The sequence below is a fragment of the Eublepharis macularius genome, chromosome 1 (assembly GCF_028583425.1).
Source record: "Eublepharis macularius isolate TG4126 chromosome 1, MPM_Emac_v1.0, whole genome shotgun sequence".
In the NCBI taxonomy this organism is placed as follows: Eukaryota; Metazoa; Chordata; class Lepidosauria; order Squamata; family Eublepharidae; genus Eublepharis; species Eublepharis macularius.
The window spans coordinates 132,497,936-132,518,997 of record NC_072790.1 but is presented as its reverse complement, the minus strand read 5'-3'; the positions used below and the strand labels follow the sequence as shown (position 1 = coordinate 132,518,997).

The 21,062-nt window shown below is 42.1% G+C and overlaps 1 protein-coding gene across 3 annotated transcripts in view; it reads left to right on the top strand.

Annotated features, from left to right (window-relative positions):
- The first annotated feature begins 458 nt into the window (after positions 1 to 458).
- The window catches only part of TFB1M (transcription factor B1, mitochondrial), a 62,313-nt gene continuing 41,709 nt past the window's right edge, over positions 459 to 21,062 (top strand). Inside the window, exons 1-3 of one of the 3 annotated variants that reach the window (XM_054969842.1) lie at positions 459 to 608; positions 2,862 to 3,019; positions 11,453 to 11,604. In XM_054969842.1, the coding sequence (XP_054825817.1) occupies positions 2,887 to 3,019; positions 11,453 to 11,604 (285 nt within the window). In that variant the 5' untranslated portion in view covers positions 459 to 608; positions 2,862 to 2,886. Of the gene's footprint in view, positions 609 to 704; positions 868 to 2,861; positions 3,020 to 11,452; positions 11,605 to 14,070; positions 14,093 to 21,062 lie in introns of those variants that run through there. The other 2 variants (XM_054969843.1, XM_054969844.1) reach the window with 2 other exon arrangements.

Sequence of the window (21,062 nt, the reverse complement as noted above, 5' to 3'; positions counted from 1 at the left end):
GACTTTTTAAAAATTCCCCATTGTGAAAAATACTAGGATTTAAATCTGTCAGGACCTGAAACGTTCCTCCGTTATTTCTGAGGATGGTAAGAAAAGACTAATCCTCGGTTATTCATTAGTGAAAGAAAGGCCTTCTGCACACACTCAGAGACACTTTTATATGGGCAAGTTGGGGGTGGGGGGTGGGGAAGAGAGGCTAAGCCCACTAGCGCTGAGGGGAAAAAACGGACGCGCAGGTCTCCCTGAATCGCTTTGCCCGGCACTGCACGGGCGCTCAGAACGGACTGAAGATGGAAACGCCGCGAGAGAGCCTTGAACGTCGCAGAGAGAAAAGCGCCAGCTAACGAGAAAGCGGAAACTCTCTCTTGGGCGGACTTCCTTCTTCAGAGCAGTCAAGAACAGAGCGTCCCTTCTTAAAGCAGGAAGTAAATAATACGTATTTCCGGTTAGCGGTCATCGGGGTTACAAAGGCAATTTTGGCTTTTGTTGTGGCGGTGGATGTCGACAAGAGTTTGTTACAAACAAAAACAGGCAGCCTGTCAAAATTTCGACCTGGCGTGTCCTTCCGTCTTCTTTGTACCATCTGCTGAGGGCAAAGGTTTCTAAGTGTAAGTCGACCGGGCGGATTTAACCCGCCGTGCGCTTTCACGTGTAGCACTCGTCCCCGTATTACGCGTGCGCACAAGGGCGATGAGAGCGCCGTGGTTCGTTACGGCCTTCGGCCGATGATGAAGTCTTGGTGGGAACACCCCACTCCCCCGGCGCCCTTGAGCGATCGGAGAGTTTCTCGCTCGCGTAGGCAACCCCTGCTCCTGTGCCTTGAACAGAGCCTGTATCTGCCGATGACAGCTGATAATATTAATTTCGGTACTGTCAACCCCCCCCCCTTTTCAGTTGCTGTAAAAGGCTCAAGAGCAGTCGTGGTTTGTTTCGCGCGCTCAGGTGGCGACTCCACTAACATTTGCCCATAGTTCTACCCAAGGTGCAATTGTGTGAGCTGTCCACGCTGCTTAAGTCCCCCTCCCCACCAAGGCTGTAAGGGTTTTGGTCCTTGCAAATTGTTTGGTATGAGTTGAGCCCAAACTACATTTAATATTGTAGTGAAGTGATTAGATAACACTGACTGTTGTTTGTTTTTGGCTTTATGGTTTAAGGGCTGCACTGCAGGCAAGAAGGGCGGGTCACTGTTAACCTTCCCATCCAGTTTCCCAAACCGAAAATGCTGCTCCTGGGCTAAGCCCCACTTGGTGGGGATCCCATATAGAGCTTAGACCTGGTAGGATGAGAAAAGTGTTCGTGGGGGCTTTTCTTTTGGGAAATGCCACAGGTGTGAGAGTTAAGCTTACTTTCCCCCTGCTCCAACATCACTGGATCTCACAGTTTGCCTTACCTGCTTTGGAATCAGGTTTAATTAAGGTTCTTAAATTGGGTTTAGGAGCATCCCAGGGTTCATTTTAACCAGAGTGAGCAAAACATTGCACATAGTGAACAACTAGTGAAGAGAATAAAATGGAGAAAGGAAGAATGTTTTAAGCCACTTTAGTTCTACATTGGAGAGAAAAGTGAAATATAAATGAAGATAAATAAAAAGGTGGTAGTGGTAATTGAGGGCTATATAATCCTGCATCCTGCTTCCCTAGTAAATGATACCCTTTACAAAATACTGAGACTCAAAAATGTAGGAAGGTTATTGAAGAATTCATTCTGTCTAGACAGATGCATCCTAATTGCACAATATATAACATGTTTAAGGAGGTCCTTTTGTTAAAAAAATCACCTACTGTAAATATGGGGGTAGGTGAAATTGTAAAAGAGATATGGGGAGTCTGTATTGGTCAAATCCTCATCAGCCAATATTTAAAAATTACATACAATTTTATTGTGGTGGTATCTGACACTGACTATACTACATTGTATATGGGCCCGATGCTTGAATTAAGTTTGGAAAGGATGTAGGAAATAAGGAAGCTCTTCCTGGGCTTGCGTGAAGTGACAGAAGTCTTGAGGTATCATCAAAATCATTGGACGCTAAATTTCCCTGGATCGTAGAATCATAGAGTTGGAAGGGAGTTCCAGGATAATCTAGTCCAACTCCCTGCACAGTGCAGGACATTCACAACTATTCCCCACACACACACCCGTTGACCCCCTGCTCCATGCCCAGAAGGTGGCAAAACACCATCAGGATCCCTAGCCAAACTGTCCTAGGAAAAATTGCTTCCTGACTCCAGGGTGGTGATTACCCTGGGCGTGTAAGAAGGAGCCACAAGAACTAAGCACTGATGTCACTCTTCCTGCCCTCCCTCTCGTGATCTGTCTAGGTTCACAAAATCAGCATTGCTGTCAGATGGTCATTTAGCCTCTGCTTAAAAACCTGGATTGATTTGTACAATTATTGGATCCAGATGTAGATTACATACCTCGCCTGAGTTGATTATTGTTGACAACAGTAGCATTTCTAATAGCAGCTCCATGGAAATGGAAATGCATGCATACGTACTACCAAGCAATGGTTTAACAAGGTGTATGAGATCCTTGTACTAAACACAATACCACAATTTAAAAGTAGGTAACATCTCCATATTCTTCAGCAATATCTTGCTCAGATTGTTGCTTTTTTTGAGAATATATTAAAAATTGGATTGAGAGTGCTTCTAAAAGGCCAAGGTGCCATCCTAAGCAGGGTAGGACAATTCTAAATCCATTGGTCAATATTGTTTGTTGGAATTTTGTAGTTATTTACATCATTTGCACCCCACATTTCTCTCTGTGTAATAAGAACTAAATCCCTACTTGCAAATTATTCATTAGTTGAATATTTGATTCTGTTCTAATATTTCTTTGTTCTCATGTTCTCTTAGTGGGAAAAAATAAACCTTTTGATTTATGGCTGCATCAAGACAAGTGGCTACTTTCCGTCTCCCACCTCTTCCAACTATTGGAGAGATTATTAAACTGTTTAAGCTCCGAGCCGTAAAGCAGCTATCTCAGAACTTTCTTCTGGACCTGAGACTTTCAGGTTAATTGTCTTTTTCAGTTTTTATTGAAGCACATCTTGATTGTTCTGAAAAAACATGGATAGATTTTATTTGCAGTGATGTTTTCTGATAATAGATGTTTGTTAAACAGAGAGCCAAGCTATGAGTGACTTTTTTCACGTGGACAACACTTGATCGTTTTCGCAAGTTTTCCTGGGAACTGAAGTCCCAGTGTCCTTCCCCTGTCTGTTAGAATTGCTGCCTGAAGAGCCAGAGAAAGCTGGCGGCGGCAGCAGCTTTTGCAAATCGTTCCTCCAGCCACAATCGTTTGGGGGCGGGCAGCTGCTACTTTCTTCCTGGGCGTCCTGCTCCCGGGGAGCTGCTCTGGAGAAAGCCGCCGTGTCGGTGAAGCTCCAGCCGCAGCGACAGCGGAAGAATCTGCCCTCATTCCAGTTTTTCTCCAGGAGCTCAGGAGCAAGGGAGGGGCGGCTTTCTCCAGAGCAGCTCCCCGGGAGCAGGACTCCCAGGGAGAAAGTACCAGTTGCCTGCCCCCAAACGATCGTTGAGAGCCGGCTTGTGGCTGGAGGAACAATTTGCAAAAGCTGCTGCTGCAGCCAGCTTTCTCTGGCTCTTCAGGCAGTGATACTAACAGAGAGGGGAACGACACTGGGACTCCAGTTCCCAGGAAAACTTGTGAAAACGATAAAGTGTTGTCCATGTGAAAAAAGTCACTTGTAGCTTGGCTCTGAATGAAATGCTTTTAAAGCCTTCAAACAAGGCTTAAATGTTGTAATATTATGATATTCAAGAGTGCCTATGATGCCTCAGGGTTCAGTTATACTTATTCTCACAGTACAGAATGCTGCGAGTGGTTTGGCATCATACGTTGAGGTCTGTCCTGTTGACAGCCTTCTCACATATGGTGTTTTCAAAGAATATGAAGGTAAGCTGAGGACCTGGTAAAGTTTCCTTATGCAGATTCAGACCATTGGTGTGTCTAGCCCAGTACTTGTACTCCATGGGTTATTTCAGTTCATGGCATGTCTGCTGGCATGGGCGGCAGCAGTTTGTAGCCTTCTGAACTGAAGCAAGATGGCTGCTGGGCTCGACTATGGCACTGTTGATGTGTCAGCTGTGGCCTTTGTTAGGCAGAGTTCTACATGCTTGTAACATCCATGTTAGATTGCTCTTACGTATGGGCCTGCCTTTGAAAACTTTTCAGAAACTTCATTTTGTTCAGGAGCTACGTTACTGTCCGGGATTTTTAAAAATTTAATATAAACTTTTATTTCCATCTGCAGACTCAGAGGCTTACAAAACAAATTTATAAGATCATTTTAAACAAACAGACAAAAACATCTACAATATGATGATCCAGCATTCTTGGCTGGTGTTATTTTCAGTAGGCAGGCTCACTAGGGCTGTAGGCAACAAGCCATGGCTAAGAGACAAAGTACTAAGATCAGTTTGACTTGCACTATCTGTTGACACCCAGGCCAAGTACAAGGAACAGAAGCTCTGTTCATCTTCTTCAGTTGGCAAAAAGACATTCCAAGCCTTTCTCCTCTGGTCCATGCATAACTTGGCAGAGTTCAGAGATTTCAGATGTGTCTCAGTATGTTTTTGAGCATGATCTGGTTTTGATTTATAAAACCCTATGTGGATTTAGAACCAGGGTATCTGAAGGACTTCCTTCTCCAGTATGACTTAAGATTTGCTTTGGAGACTCTTCTTCACATTTCTCAAAAATGAGGCAAGTGGTGACCAAAAAAATCACCTTTACTGTGGTAGGAACCTTTTAATAGAATGTCCTTTCCAAAAACATCAGGGAGGTGCCAGTGCTATATACTTTTAGGAACTGGGTTAAAACTTTTTTCAGGGTTGTTATTGACTGTTCTTGCTTCTAACCTTTGCCAGCTGGTTGGATTTCACTGCTTATATTTTACTCTGCTGTTTTATAATTTTCTAATATTGTGGTTTCATTATATAGTTTTTTTTCTGGACTGTATAATTTATAAATCCCGTTTGGAGATTTATATGGAAAAACCAGGATATAAATAAATGAAATATGAAATATTTCAAACCAGGGTGGATTTGATTTAAATCAAACTGATTTAAATCATGATTTAAATCACTAGTCAGTAAAGCTTGATTTAAATAATAGTTTTCTACATAAAGACTAATTCTTGCTGGTATAACTTTAATATGCAAGTAGATGAAGATTTTTAGAATAACAACTTTTCATATTAGTTTTACAGTTGTATAAAATATTGATTTTAATACTATTAGTAACACATTATAGTTAATTTATTGTGAGATGAATTATCCCCTGTTCAGGGTGGATAAAAATTAATGATTTTTTAAAAAAAAACAAAAAAATCAGATTTTTTTAAATTTAAATCGGATTTTTTTTATTTAAATCGGATTTTTTTAAATAAAATGCTTTTTGAGGAAAATATATTACCATCCAAAGGTTATTCTATCATGAAATAAAGATTAGTTTCTAATTATGTAGAATAAGGCTGTATATGTTTAATTTTTTTGTTTAATAAATTCCATTAATCCATTCACAATGTCATGCTCTTCCAGAGGTTTTTTAAGATTATTGGGCAGTTTCTCTGCCTACAAGATGTTATCACAGATGCTTGGTTTTGCAGTTCTCAAAACTGAATTTGTGTCAGCTCAGCAGAGATCACATGCCTCTTCTTCACAGCAAAAATGTTATAACATGAACAGAGTTGAGAAAAAGACCTTAATCCTATTGTTCTACAAACCTATGAAGACAGAATCAACCCCTTCAGTGCTAAGTTTCAAGAAGTTCAGTGAATAGAAACAATATTTTTCTGATTGTTTGGAGTGGAATAGATCTGCACAAGAAGAAACTAAGTGTGAGGAGTTAACAAACATGGATGTTTGTTTAAGCAAATAACATATGCTGTAATGTTATTGTTTCAGTTGAATAAATAAAACTATTTAAATTGTTATTATTAAGGTAATGATTATTTTTCTCCTTCCAATAAAGTACAACAGAAAAGTCGTCCAAATATGAATGATTAACCTAAACTGGGGATAATTCATCTCACAATAAATTAACTATAATGTGTTTCTAATAGTATTAAAATCAATATTTTATACAACTGTAAAACTAATATGAAAAGTTGTTATTCTAAAAATCTTCATCTACTTGCATATTAAAGTTATACCAGCAAGAATTAGTCTTTATGTAGAAAACTATGATTTAAATCAAGCCTTACTGACTAGTGATTTAAATCGTGATTTAAATCGTGATTTAAATCAGTTTGATTTAAATCAAATCCACCCTGCCCCAGTTTAGGTTAATCATTCATATTTGGACAACTTTTCTGTTGTACTTTATTGGAAGGAGAAAAATAATCATTACCTTAATAATAACAATTTAAATAGTTTTATTTATTCAACTGAAACAATAACATTACAGCATATGTTATTTGCTTAAACAAACATCCATGTTTGTTAACTAATTTGGCTAAACAAAATATATATATTTTAAGAAACTTAGACTGTCAGCCCAGCCTACACATGAAAAACTTAAATACTGTCCTCTGTAGCTCACTCGTCATCTTCATCTTTGTTCAAAATCTGGAAAAGAAAAACAAGCTTTCCTGCTTTATTGGGTCCCAAACGATTTCTCAATTTAGAATGAATGAGTCCAAAGGAAGAGAATATTCTTTCAACGCCTGCAGAAGAAGCTACTGCTGTTAAAAGTGAAATCATTACTTGAACAGTCTCTAAATCCAAGTGCTTAAGTGACTTCCACCAGTTCACTGGTGTGACTTTCTTTAAAATATCTTCAGCAAACATATATTTCTTGAATGGTTCCCCCTTAGCTCTGAAGTTTATTATAGCTGGCAGTACAGATGGATGATTGCTGGATACCCATGTCATAGCTAACTCCTCTTCCTCAGCACTTAAGTTTTGACCCTGGTACTGGATATTGACAATATTTGCCAAAAAATGAGCTGGAGACAGTGCTTGTCCCGTTAGTTTTTTTAATGCTTGTAATTTAATTCTGTCCATGTGTAGTTCTGTTTTTAAGTGTTCACTCAGTTCCTTCCAAATTTCAACAGCATCAGCAATAAAACAGCTATTTTTCTGTATTTTGTTTAAAGCTTCAGAGATGGGTTTCAGGATGCTCAGCATATGTTCAACATTTCTCCTAAGCCCAATGTTGAGGATTTTGGCCATGACAGTGCCATCTATTTTATCTCGATTTTGTTCACAAACTGTCATCAGAATAGGCCAGTTCTTGATACTCTGCTCAAAACAGTCCACCACAGAGTTCCATCTAACATCTTGTGGGAGCGTTAGCTTGGTTCCACCCATCCTTTTCAGAGCTGCTGCAGCAAAATGATTGTTACGGAAGTATTTAGCAATTTCAACAACATTAGTCTTTATTTCTGGAACACTTAAGTCTTTGGCTAAGAGGTGCAGCAAATGAGCACTGCAACCATATGTTATTAGCTTTGTATTCCCTTCCTGCTCTTCTAAATTTCTTCACATCTTGGATACATTTGCAGCATTGTCTGTGACCAAACTGCGTACTAGACATTTGAATTTTTGTTCACATGTTGTTATAGCTTTTACTGCCACTTCTTGTAAGTATTCTGCTGTGTGTGCATTTCCTGACGTATCAATTGTTTGTGCAAGGAAGACTTTCCCTTCTTCTGTTGTTATACAAGCACATACAACAGGATCATTGTGGACATTACTCCACCCATCAATACTTAGGTTAACAATTCTACCCTCCAGAGCTGTTGCACATTGCTCCATTTCTCTGTCATACACTTTATCCAGCAGTTTCCCTGCAACATCTGCTATGCAGGGTGGACTGTATCCTGGTCTCAGTGATTGAACCATATTAATGAAATGTGGGTTCTCAGTCAGACGGAAAGAAGAGTTCGTTGCATAAACAAACTGGGCAATTTTTTCATCAATTAACTCTTTTTCTAATCTGCTAGTTTTTATCACAAACTTATCTATGGTGGTTCCAGGAGGGAAGGGTTTTTTCTTTCTTTTAGGTGATATACTGTGGGTGTCTGATGATGATGCAAATGAAGCACTATCCGGGATGGATAACTCTGAAACTGTAGAACAGGAGGATGGTGATCTTGAAGGTGGATAGTTTCCAGAATCCTTAATGTTGACGATGAATTCCCCTAAACAAAAAAGTCAGTGCTGTTATTTTATTGTTTATACAATTTCTGCTTATTGTACAGCACTGCCCCAAAAGGAATATTTGCTTTTCTTCATAACTGTACCAAATGACAGTAACATGCGGTAGTAATAAGAAATATAATTTTGCTCAAACATGACAGTTCAAGGCAGTCTTTAGAAATATGACTCAATAAAAATGTTTACCAACCTGAAGATCCTGCCTGTTCAAATGTGTTTCTTTGGTCATCTTCATCACAGCACTTCTCATGATGTTGCCTCATTCGGGCCACCAGGCCTTGCATTTCTTTGTTGCAGTGTTTGCATTTTGCACGCATGCCTGCCTTACCGATAGGTAAAGGAACTTCATTAAAGTATTCCCAAACTGGGTCTCTTTTACGGCCTGCTGCCATTATAGGTTTTTTCCTCCAAGGAAAGAATGTGATAAACCTCAGGTCATACACACAAAAGATCCAAAGACTTGTGCAGTATTGTGCTCAAAAAGTTTCACTTTCATTTTGTACTGCTTGCCCCTCCCTCCTCACACTTAGTTTCTTCTTGTGCAGATCTATTCCACTCCAAACAATCAGAAAAATATTGTTTCTATTCACTGAACTTCTTGAAACTTAGCACTGAAGGGGTTGATTCTGTCTTCATAGGTTTGTAGAACAATAGGATTAAGGTCTTTTTCTCAACTCTGTTCATGTTATAACATTTTTGCTGTGAAGAAGAGGCATGTGATCTCTGCTGAGCTGACACAAATTCAGTTTTGAGAACTGCAAAACCAAGCATCTGTGATAATATCTTGTAGGCAGAGAAACTGCCCAATAATCTTAAAAAACCTCTGGAAGAGCATGACATTGTGAATGGATTAATGGAATTTATTAAACAAAAAAATTAAACATATACAGCCTTATTCTACATAATTAAAAACTAATCTTTATTTCATGATGGAATAACCTTTGGATGGTAATATATTTTCCTCAAAAAGCATTTTATTTAAAAAAATCCAATTTAAATTAAAAAAATCCGATTTAAATCAAAAAAATCCGATTTGAATAAAAAAAATCTGATTTTTTTAATTTTTTTTTAAAAAATCATTGATTTTTATCCACCCTGTTTCAAACTTATGGCTTATTTAGATTGGGCACCAATGGTCTGTTCCAGCCAACTCTCTAAGATTAAGGAAGAGAGCTGTTTGAATTGTGCTACCTGAAATCTTTTAACTGTGGGTGACTGGAACTGTAGCTGTAATGTTGTGTGTGCAAAACCTATATTCCACCGCTGAAATGTGGCATTTCCTTGTGAGCATATTTGAGAGGTTTGCTTTATTTCAATGGAAGTATTTCTTGTTGAAAGAAGACCTAGCTCAAGATATAAAATTACAGTGAAACACAAATGAGAACTTAAATGCTATGTTATTTGGGTTTAAGTAGACTATAGGAGTACAGTGGTTCCATTTTGTGTGACATCTGTACTGATGCAGTCAGTGTCATGCAGCTGTGGCAAAAGAAAGTTGGGATTTGAGAAAATAGTTTATTTATTTGTCCTGACTTGATTTTTGGCTTTTCCTTGTGGGGAGAGGATTAAAAGTCTTAACAACTGCAAAGGTCAGTGCTAGGCTCATACTTTTATTTACTGAAAATGATTTGCTGCATTTTCAGCAAATTGCTCAAAGCATCATATGAACACACCATGAAATCTAAAGTAAAAAGTGTACTGACCTAGGGAAGTATATGAGAGAAATTGTAACTTTTTCTCAGTTTGTTTTCTTAAACTCTTGGTACATAACATACCCTTTCATTTTGTATTTGATTGTGCTGCACTGCTCTTTAGTGTATGTTGGTTTGTCTCTGCTTAGCTGAGAATATGAGTAATTATTTCAATGACCCTTATTTATCTAATTATTTATGTGCTTTATAGCCCACCTTTCTCATTGAGATTCAATGCGGATTACTTAATATAAGTCAATACAATCAATAGAATGAGGGGACTTCTAATAAATAATGTAATGACTACTGAAGAATTACACAATTTTAAAGATGACAATGAGGAAATTGAAATAGTTCAAGATTTTTCATTAACCATTAACCAAAAGAGAGACTGCAATGAAGAAATCAGAAGAAGAGTGAGCTTTGGAAGAGCAGCGGTGAGGGAGCTAGATAAGACCTTAAAGATAAAGATGTGTCTCTGGGAACCAATATCAAGATAATCCAAATTATGGTATTCCCCATTACTATGTATGGATGTGAAAGTTGGATGGTGAAGAAAGCTGACAGGAAGAAGATTGATACATTTGAAATGTGGTACTGGAGGAGAGTTTTGTGGATACCGTGGACAGCTGAAAAGACAAATAAGTGGGTACTAGATCAAATCAAGCCTGAATTCTCCCTAGAAGCTAAAATAACAAAACTGTGGCTATTGTACTTTGGTCACATCATGAGAAGACAGAATTCTCTGGAAAAGTCAATAAGGCTAGGACAAATGGAAGGCAGTAGGAAAAGAGGAAGACCTAAAACGAGATGGCTTGACTCAATAAAAGAAGCCACATCCTCCAGTTTGCAGGATCTAGCAAGTCTGTTAATGATAGAATGTTTTGAAGGTCCTTCATTCATAGGGTCGCCATAGGTTGGAGGACTAGGACAGCACTAATCTGAAATGAGACATAAGTATTAAAGATGGCATGCTAAATAATGCAGGAAATTTATTGCATAAGTAGAAATATAATGTAGTGAGAGCAAGATAAAAACATACAGCAACAGATAGTACATATCAGCAGTATAGTCCACTGTCCTGTTCTCTCTATTGAAATGTCTTCCTGAATCATTCTGTCATAATGCGTCCCTGTTCCTTTTAAAAAATTTCCCTCCTTTACATGGAAGGCCAGAAATGTGGGAGCAAAACTGGATTATTTAGAAGGGCTTTTTAAACACAGGTAATAGGATTGTGCTGTAAAGAAATGGTTCAGAGAGATGCGTTTGTAAAGGCATAACAACTGTTGATTATACTGCTATGTACTGTCTTTTGTTTCTGCTGGATAGTTTCTCCACATCATTTAATAGGTTGTCAGTTTGCTTATGTTTTGTTTCAGCACTGTATTGGATTTTTGCTCATTTCAAATTCCTGTTATATTGTTTATTGAATGTCCCTCCATTGATTGTACTGACTTACACTGTGTCTCAGTGAGAAAGGCAGATTTTAAATAATGTAAATAAATAAAAATCTTTCTCTTAATGTGGTCTATGCTTTGCAGATGAAAACCCTTATTGTGTTCTTACTTTCAGATAAGATAGTGAGAAATTCTGGCAATCTGAAAGATGCCCATGTATGCGAGGTGGGCCCTGGTCCAGGAGCAATCACAAGATCCATCTTGAATGCTGGAGTAGCAGAACTCCTGTTAGTTGAAAAAGATCCTCGTTTTATTCCAGGGCTGCAGGTATGGAAATACTTTCCTGGAGATTTCCAGCTGAGTTGTAATTTGGAAAGTAAAATTGTTTTTAAACAATTAAAAGCTGTATGTCTGTTAGGTCTGAGCCATAGAAGAAAAAGTGTACTTCAGTTGTAGAATGAAGTCTTGGACAGCTGTGGGTAGGGAGAGTTGGGGAGCATGTTCTCCAGAAGTCTGCCTGAGAAGGGATTGATTGTCTTGGAAGGGATGAGGGAAAAGCAGCTGCAAATTGCCTGGAGCTAAGTCAGTTAATTCCTTCCTGATCAAATCAGTTTTCTTTTGCTCAGTTCTGCCACCTTGTTCTCTCTGGGCACCCTGCTTCTGTCTGGCGCCCCCCCCCCCCCCGCTCCTCTTAGATGTTCGCAGTGATAAATGACAATATTGGATAGAAAACTGGAGTGAGACTTACACTATTTTGAGGTTGTCTCCTCTGTTTGTAGTGGGAAATTTACTTTAGGAAGCGGAGGTTACTTTAGGAAGCGGATGGAAAGGAGCAGAAATATAAATGTGATGCCAATCCCAGTAGACTAGGGGCTCCTTTCAGGGGACGTAGAGGACTACGTGTGTGCTGTCCACAGCACCCATGATATTTGGGAATCCTGTGAAGGAGGCCATGATGGGGGCCAGTGCATTCTTCTCCACAGGGAAGTGGGTGGGTAGGCCGCTCAGTATGGCGTTCAGGAAGCTATCGAGACAGCGGCTTGTGGAGGACTGGGACACTTCCAGAACCTTGGTCACCGCACCTTGGAATGAGCCAGTGGCCATGAAACGAGGAACAGAAGCACGTTCTGCAGAACGGGAATGGCCCTAGTGGCTGGGGCTTGTCCCTGGAGCGCTGGCCCAAGCTCCTCTCACAGGGCTCGGATGGCTGCCTGGTCCAGGGGGAAACAATCCAGGCAGGTGGGATCTGGAGGGTGCAGATATGCTCTCAATATCACCTGGCATGGTGCCTCCAGCATAGGGGCTGTGGAGAATGGGCTCTGGCATAGGGGCTGTGGAGAAAGAGCAGGGTTAGTGGGAGAGGGGAGGCCACATTCCACTGGCCTGGAGCCTGACATTTACCCCCAGCCCGCACGCAGCTTCCAGCTGCTCTGTGTCCATCCTGTGGTTTGTCAGCCAGGGACGGGGGAGGGGTGTCTGTCTCATGGGGCTTTTCTACACTGCACAGCCTTGTTTCTGCATTCCTGTCTGTGGGCATGGCATGGCCACAGAATGCTCTGGGGTGTGTGGCGGCCAGCAGTAGGGTGAGGCTGAGAAGGCGCTCCTATATGGCCTGGTGGTGGAGCATGGCAACACTGCCCTCACCATGACCAGAGGCACCTCAGCCACCAGTCACTGTTGGGCTTTTTGGTGCATGGTGGCGGAGTGGGTGTTGGCCCTTGGGTACACCATGTGGATGGAGTTGTCCACACTGGAATGACTCCTTAAGGCCAGCTTGAAAGCAGGTCTGCGCCGTCATAGCCGAGGGCATCCCGTAAGAGTGAGCAGTACAGAAGTGTTTGCCTGGGATGGAGGTGATCATGCAGGTGGTTATTCTGTGCTGTGGGCAGACTCCATATCCACCAAGGGAACAGTGTGACACCGGCAAGGGGTGCGGAGGGTGAACATGGGTTGCCAGGACAGGGGATCCGGGGGTGGGTGCTGTGGGCTTCAGCATAGAGGGGAACATGGGAGACGCAGTGCCTGTGCAATGACATGAGGGCCTCGACCTGTGCAGTGCATCCCCCTTAACTTCTCTGCCATGTGGGCAATGATTGAGAGGGAGTAGCTGGAGATGTGCCGCAAATGGAGGGAGGTTATATCCTGAGGCCATGAGTGCATGGCTGACCTGGCCGCATTGGCAGTGGCTGCAGACTGCCTTGGGAGTCTACTGGTTGTCACATGCGAGGGATAGGCATGCATTGAAGAGCTGCTTGGACCACTCGCAGCTGAGACATGTGTCCTCTCACCAACCCTCCCTCCCAACCCACCACCTACAGGGTGGCCCAGGACATAACATGGGGTCATTCCTCCCCACTAGTGAGCATGGCTTGTCCTCCGGTGAGCTGCAGCCACTGCATGCTACTGTGGGGAACAGGCCAGGATGTGATGTCCCACCCATGTGCAGGGGGGCTGTTAATCTCCCTCTCTGCTGCTGGGGCCGGGGATGCCAGACTAATGGCTATTGTGTCCAGAGGGTGGGGGTGATCCAGGAGTGGCAGCTGGTCCCCATTCTGCACACCCACACACGCTGGGGGTAAATCCCCAGGAGACCATCCGTGGAAGGCAGCCGTCATGGAGTTCTTCTTTTCACCAGTGAGAAGGGGGGATCCAGAGAGGTGGCTGGCAGTCATTCCCCCGTTTTGACTGGAACCGTTAACCCAGAGACTACCAAAGAGGAAGAAGCAGTGGAGGGGCAAGGGGGGTGAGCAGACCACCCCTCCCACCCACATGGGGATGCCAACCCTGTCCAACAGGCTGCGCAGTGCCAACACAGGTGGGTGTCACTGGACTGCCGGTGCCATGGCGGCATGGAGGTGTTGATGGGCAATGGAGAATGCGGCCCACATGTTGGCTGTGCCTTTGCTCATCACTTGTATGCCTGACAGAGGGGCAGTGCGGTCACTGGGGGATGCTGGCAGGATTGCCAGAGGAATGGCAGGGTGGGTGCACTTGCCAGTGGCCTCACTGTGCTTTGCTGGGCTCAGCTGCCAGCGCAGCTCTCCTGTCAAAGTCCTTAGGGAATAGACTAGCAGTGCCGCAGTTCTGAGGATGTACGATTGCTGGCAGCACAGTAGGTCTCAGGATTGCAATGATTAATTGCTGTCTCCCCACCCACTCCCAGCTTTCCTAATCCACAGTGCTGAGCCTAACAACATCTCTTGATAGAAGAATATAGTAAGCTTATTAAAGCAATAATGGACTTATATAGTATTTATTTATATATTTGCTTTATTTATGTCTTTCTCATTGAGACTTAGGGGGGATTACACAGTGTGAGTCAGCACAATCAGTTTCAAAGACATTTCAATAAACAATGTAATTGGGTATATAAATATAAATTTGCAAACCTTTAATACTACCAGAAATCTAATAGAGAGGAAGAAATGCTAAACAGAACATAAGCAATTCTAAGACGGACATATTAAACAACATATAAACTATCCAGTCTGATCATACTTACAGCAAGAGACAGTACATAGAAGTAAAGTTTGTTTTTCCTATCCCATTATTTATGCATCTCTTTTGGACCACTTCCCTACAGTAAAACCCTACTACTTGAGTAAAAAGCCCTCTTGAATAATTCAGTTTTGCATTGTTTTGTGGAAAGCCAGGAGAATGGGAGCTTTCCTGACCTCTTCACGTTGGCTGTTTTATAGGGTGGAAGCTACTACAGAGAACTTTTCCCTAGATCATGTGTCATATTGCTTCTTCAAAGATCTCTACATATGCCTGCTTGCAGTCACTACTGCATATGTAAATTAAAGCTAAGAGGCAATAGTTAGCACTAAAAACTTATCTACATGTTTTATGTATTTAACATACGTTCTATTTATGTTTTAGTCTGCTAAACAGTTGTATCTTCAAAACCACATGATTTTGACTACGTACCGATACCATGTGGACTGAGTCGCTAAAAGCTTGGAGAAAAACCACCCTGCCCCTTTGATACAAGCTTAATGGGATGTTATTTGCCAGGTTATGTTATTGATCTGCATGCCATGAAAACTACTTCTACACACAAATCTTCTATTAAAGAGGCAGGATGTTTCTCCAGGACACTGGCAACCCTGCATGTGGTATGTAGCTAGCGATGTGTGAAAGTACTACTTTAGTACAGCTACTGTATTTCCTCCTATGACATTGTTGGCTGGATCCATTGAATCTTGGGGTTTAAGTTGATAAATGCTTCTTAAATTTTGGTGAATGTTCTGTTTGAAAGCCCAAGACACATGTACAATGTTAGTCTAGATTTAGTCACCTTTCTGCAGTCTTTCATAACATCTATGTAATTTGCTAATGCTGAATGAACAGGGAAATTAATTATATTTCGTTGTCACATATCCGTGTTTTTATGAGGACTTATAATAACCATTTATTTAGCAAATAAAACATTCAGTGTACTTTATATATTCTTTGATTTTCTTACAACTCTGTAAGAAAAGACCACATGTAAAGAAGGGGTGTGATTAATTACTTTAATTTTCATAATAGGCAGATGCATTGAGAATGTCATTGTCGCTTCCCAAAGGTATTTTTCTTTTAAGGAAGGAATTCAGATGCAGCCTTTCCCAGTTCCCAGATTTTGACTGAAATTGCAATGGGTTTGTGTGCTACTCTCTCCCCCCTTCTTCTGTCTTTCTAGAGGATTTTCCTTGTCTTTCAATGATCTCGTATAACCACAGTTTGCTGGGACTATCCAGAACTATAGTTTGAAATGATTGTTGCCAGCAATCGTGTGTAACGCTAACCATATTCTTCCAGATTCGTTGTTCTGCAACTATGGCTATAGCAATCTATACAATGGAGATGGAAATCTGTATTTATTTGTTCGTTTGTTTACATTATTTATAGTCTGCCTTTCTTGGTGAGACTCACTGAGACTCAAGGTAGATTACGGGATTCGGTTTCGTTTTCTCAGCCATGCCGGACGCTCCTCTCGGCTGGTCCGGGAGGAAACGACCGGGCACCCTGACCGGGCGGCTGATCCGTAAGGATTAGCCCCCAGGACTCCCAGGGAGGGAGCCAGGGTCCGGGACGCGGTGGGAAGAACTCCCCAAAATCAATGCGGGGGGGGAATTGCCCGTTTGTCCCTATGGAGGCCGGCAGATGTGCGCGGCGCCTCGAGTGCCGCCGGGCAACGAGAAACGGCAAGTAAAAGAAACAGGCGGAAGCCTGTAAACAAGCGAATCCCTTCTGTTCTACAAGCGTTTGTGAAGGAGAGGTTGATCTGAAGAAGACTCGCTCTTCCCCTTCGTGGAGTTCCAGAATTTTGTTGGCGCCCCCCCCCCCCCCAAAATGGCAGCAAAGAAGCAAAGTCCCGCTCTCGGTAAGTCAATCTCGGCCACCTTGCAGAAAGGGGAGTCGCTCGAAGAGTTGGTGCGCAGGGCGGTGGTGGAAGCCATAAAACCCTTTGTTGACAAGCTGAACGAAACTGATCAAAGGGTGGGCTTAATTGAAAGCGAGGTGAAAACCATTAAGGCAGCAGCGGGGGGGGCAGAAAAGTCTGCTCTGGAAAGTGCGTCACTTGTGAAGGCTACAAAAAAGGAGCTGAAGTTGGTGGAGAACCAACTGATCGGGCTACAGGTGGAACGAACGCAGACAATTTTGCGTCTCCAAAACGTGAAAGAGGAGGAAAATGAGGATCTGTGGGATTTGGTCTCGGAACTACTGGCGACACCCGCGAGGACGACTAAAGAAGAGGTTAAAAGCGCCATTTTGGAGGTCCGTCGGGCTTCTTCAAAATATGCAACAAAGCGACAGTTGCCTCGTGAGATCATTATTGACTTTTCAACTAAAAAGATTCGGGACACCATCCTATATAACTCATACAATGCGGATTTGGACTTTATGGGTTTGAAAGTCAAGATTTTGAAGGACGTTCCATTTCTAGTCCGGAAACGGCGTTTTAAATATAAAAAGTTTGCAGCTCTTCTGAGGGACCATGGAATAAAGTACAAATGGTTATTCCCGGAAGGAATATGGTTCAGATATAAAGATCAGGCCTATAAGATATTATCAGAAGATCAACTAAAGGATTTTGAGAATAAAAACCCAGAACTCTGCTGCACCAAGAACGAAGAAAAGGAGGAGCCGGAGGGGGGGGGAGGAGGAGAGCATCGCAACAGCAGTTGCACAGAGAGAATTGCGTCCGGGACCTAGAAGGGGGAGGAAAGTTTAATCAGAATTTGAAATGTTTATTTTCTGTATGATTAACCACTCCATCATTATTCTATGGAGCTATTTTTGTATTATGACAGTATGAAGGGAAACATTGAAGTGTAGTGTTTAGTGTTTGTAGTTCATTCCCCCCCCTTTTTCTTTTTCCACCCCCCTTTGTCCTTTCCCTCTCCCCTTTCCTTGTGATAGTCTGGTGTAGTGTTTTGTAGTTATGAAAAATAAAAAAATAACAAAAAAAAAGAGACTCAAGGCAGATTACAGTGTAACAGGATGGGACATCCTATGTACATTGCAATAGGGTTGGGATTACAAAAATCTGAAAACAGAAATCTGAAATAGAGCATAAGGACTTAAAAAATGGACCTTTGGACACTTACCGTGAAGGGTCCTTCTCCTCTGAGGAAAGGAGGACATCTTGGGTGATTCCCACCATCCAATCAGGGAGGCAGGAACTAACTTTCTTCCTCTTCCTGTCTAGCCTGTGGGACCACCCTCTCTTCAGTTCAGGTGACTCCACAAAGCAGTAACATTGAATTTATCATTCAGCAACTGTTAATACTGAGAGAAAAAACACCTGTTGCATTAACATGTACTGTAAATAAAGCATAACCCGGAGGAGGTATAAGAATGAGGCAGCAGGGTAGAGAAGGACGGAGACCCGGGGAGGGCAAGATGTCCTCCTTTCCTCAGAGGAGAAGGACCCTTCACGGTAAGTGTCCAAAGGTCCATTCTCCCTCTGAGGCGGAGGACATCTTGGGTGCTCCCAAAGCAGTTTCCAGTTTCTGGGTGGGATGTGGTCTTCGTCCATGATCATGCACTGCAGTACTTTTCCACTATAGTCGGTGTCCGCTGAATCATATAGATTCGATTTGTAGCATCTTAATAAGGTCAAGACTGACAAACTTGCAGCCTTCTCCTACAAAAGTGTTCCCGTGTAACGCTGCACTGGTAGTAGCACTGCTCAAAGAGTGAGCTGGTATTCCACAAGGAACCTCTGCGAAAAGAGTTTTTTAGGAGTTTCGATAGTGTATGTTTTGCTATTGGCACCTACTGCTGCTGAAGACATTTTCTTCCCTAAACTGAGATGAGATATATTTAAGAACAGTAAGACTGACTTTCTAATTTGCACTATTCGGAGCAGAGGCCTTAATCCTCCTTCTGACATCTAGGTTGTGTCAGAGCCTCTCCCTCGTCTATTTAGGGTACAGGTATAAATATGGTAGCCTTATCTCTTGCAAACTATGCAGTTTGGAATACGGTTTTGGAAGACAGTACGAGGCATCACCTTACTATTGGGAAAGATACAGAGTTTAGGTCTGACTAAATCTTCTGGCAGACGCGAACATAATAAGGAAGATAGTCTTCATTCTCAGCCTTCTCAGGGGAACATCCTTGACTGGTTCAAATGGATGCTTGGTCAGGGCTGTGTAAAATGTCTACTGAATGAGGGCTTCCCAATAAGAGTTGTAAATTCTGAGCATAAACTGTTTTCTGAATGCTAGGAGAATGTTGGTCACCTCTCAGAAATATCCCCATCTTAGGAAGGCGTTCCTTTCTATTTCCACACGGTTAAGCAGAGTAAGTCTAAATGAGGGAGCCAAATTGGTCCCTGCTGTAACTTGACCGAAGAGGTCAGTAGGGTGAAAGGTGGAAATATCACCATCTGTTGGAGGGTGGAAAGGCATGGTCTGTTACTAGTAAGGGTAGTAATACATAGAGGAGGCGTAATGGCCACTGCAATGTCAGGGCATCTGCTTGTGAGTAGAACAAATCTTGTCATGTACCCCGGTAGTTGATGGCTGTGTTGGGGCGCACACAGGTCCATGAGGTGTTGTGAAGTGCAATGTTATGAGATGTTTCTTAAGGGACTATTCCCGTTGTCCCCTCAGCCAGTCTGCCCGGGCATTGGATATGCCTTTGATGTGTACAGTTCTGATTGAAGCTAGGTGACCATCCTCCCAGCTAAGTATCCTTGCTGCCACCTGTGTCACTTCAAGGTCTTGAATCCCCCCTGCTTGTTTATATATATTTTGTCTGCAACCTTGTCCATACAGAGCTCTGAACTGGAACAGGGCCAGACAAATTGCTCCCCTTTCTACGTCATTGATAGGAAGCCATGTCTAACCTGATTCTTACTCCTGTAAATATTTGTTGTTCTCGAGGGGTCATGAATCTTTTGCTTTGTATTGGGTTGGTGACCTTAGCTCAGATGGGTTTTGATCTGAAGTGGTATCTGAATGGGAAGATCTGTCTTCTCCATGATCTGTTGTTAATGAGATTTAAGAAAGGTCTGAAGTGGTCTTGCCTATAGACGACCCCAAAGGTCGCAACTAGGTAGCAACTAGGTAGCAACTAGCAAACCCATCAGTTTCAGTAGTGTTGTGAGAAGTGATTTTGCACTCTGATGACAGTCTCAATCAGCAGTTTGGTCTTCCTGACCTTTTCTTTGGTGAGGGATAGAAAAAACCCTTTTGGTGACTGTGATCTAACCCAGGTGTTCAAGCTTGTAGGAACTGAATGGTGAATTGAGTGTTGTGGTGAGATTTTCTCTTGAACCGATCAGGAGATCATCTGGGTACAAGTGAACATGAATACCCCCTGTCTCTGAAAGATATGATGAGGTTGATCATGAATTTTGTAAATACTCTTGGTGTGACGGACAGGCCAAAACAGGATGGCTCAGAACTGCCAATTTTTATTTTATTTTTTATTTTTTTAAACATAAAATCTTAGATAATTTTGATGGGCTGTCAGAATTGGTACATGGAGGTATGTCTCTGTGAGATCTGTAGATGTATGTGTTCTTCTGATTGATTAGTCACTGCGACTGAGCACAGAGTCTCCATTCAGAAGTGATATAATTTGATAAACTTGTTCAAAAAACTTGAGGTCTAATAACACCCTCCAGTCCCTATTCTTTTTAGGGACTGAGAAGAAGATTGAGTAGACCCCTTTCTGGAGGGCAGCTTTCAAATTGTATGGAATAGCCTTGTGAGACTATGTGTAAAGCCTGCCTGCTTGTCAACCTAAGCTTGATGGTAAAGAGTAGTTGGCCTCTCACGGGACAGCTAGCAAGTTCTGTCTTAGAGATCTGGGTATTAAGGTTGATCTCTTTCCCCGTGTGGAGAACTGTCTGTTTGATCTTGGGAAAAGGTAAGCATTATCCCCACAATACAGCTGGAGAGCTGGGACTGAGAGGACTGGTTTATCCAAGACCATATGGCAAGTTCATGGCAGCAGTGAGAACTGAACCTGCAGAGGACTGCATCACTGTTCAGTTATTTAACCGCTATACTACAAGTGTGGTCTTAAAAAGACCCCCCTTATTAAAGGGTTGCCTAGATTAACCTCAGGATGGCCATTTGGAATCTTGTCTGGGCCTTAGTAGTGTGTGTTATGAATAAAAGGCTGAGGTCCAATGGATCTCCTCTCAGATTGTTTGAGTGTTTTTGGCAACACATTCTTCTGTCCTAGGTCTCAATCTAGATCTTTCCCAGGGCACCCCCAAATACCTTGTCTCTCTGAAAGAGGTAAGCCAGGATGATATTTTTAGAGTGTGAATCTGC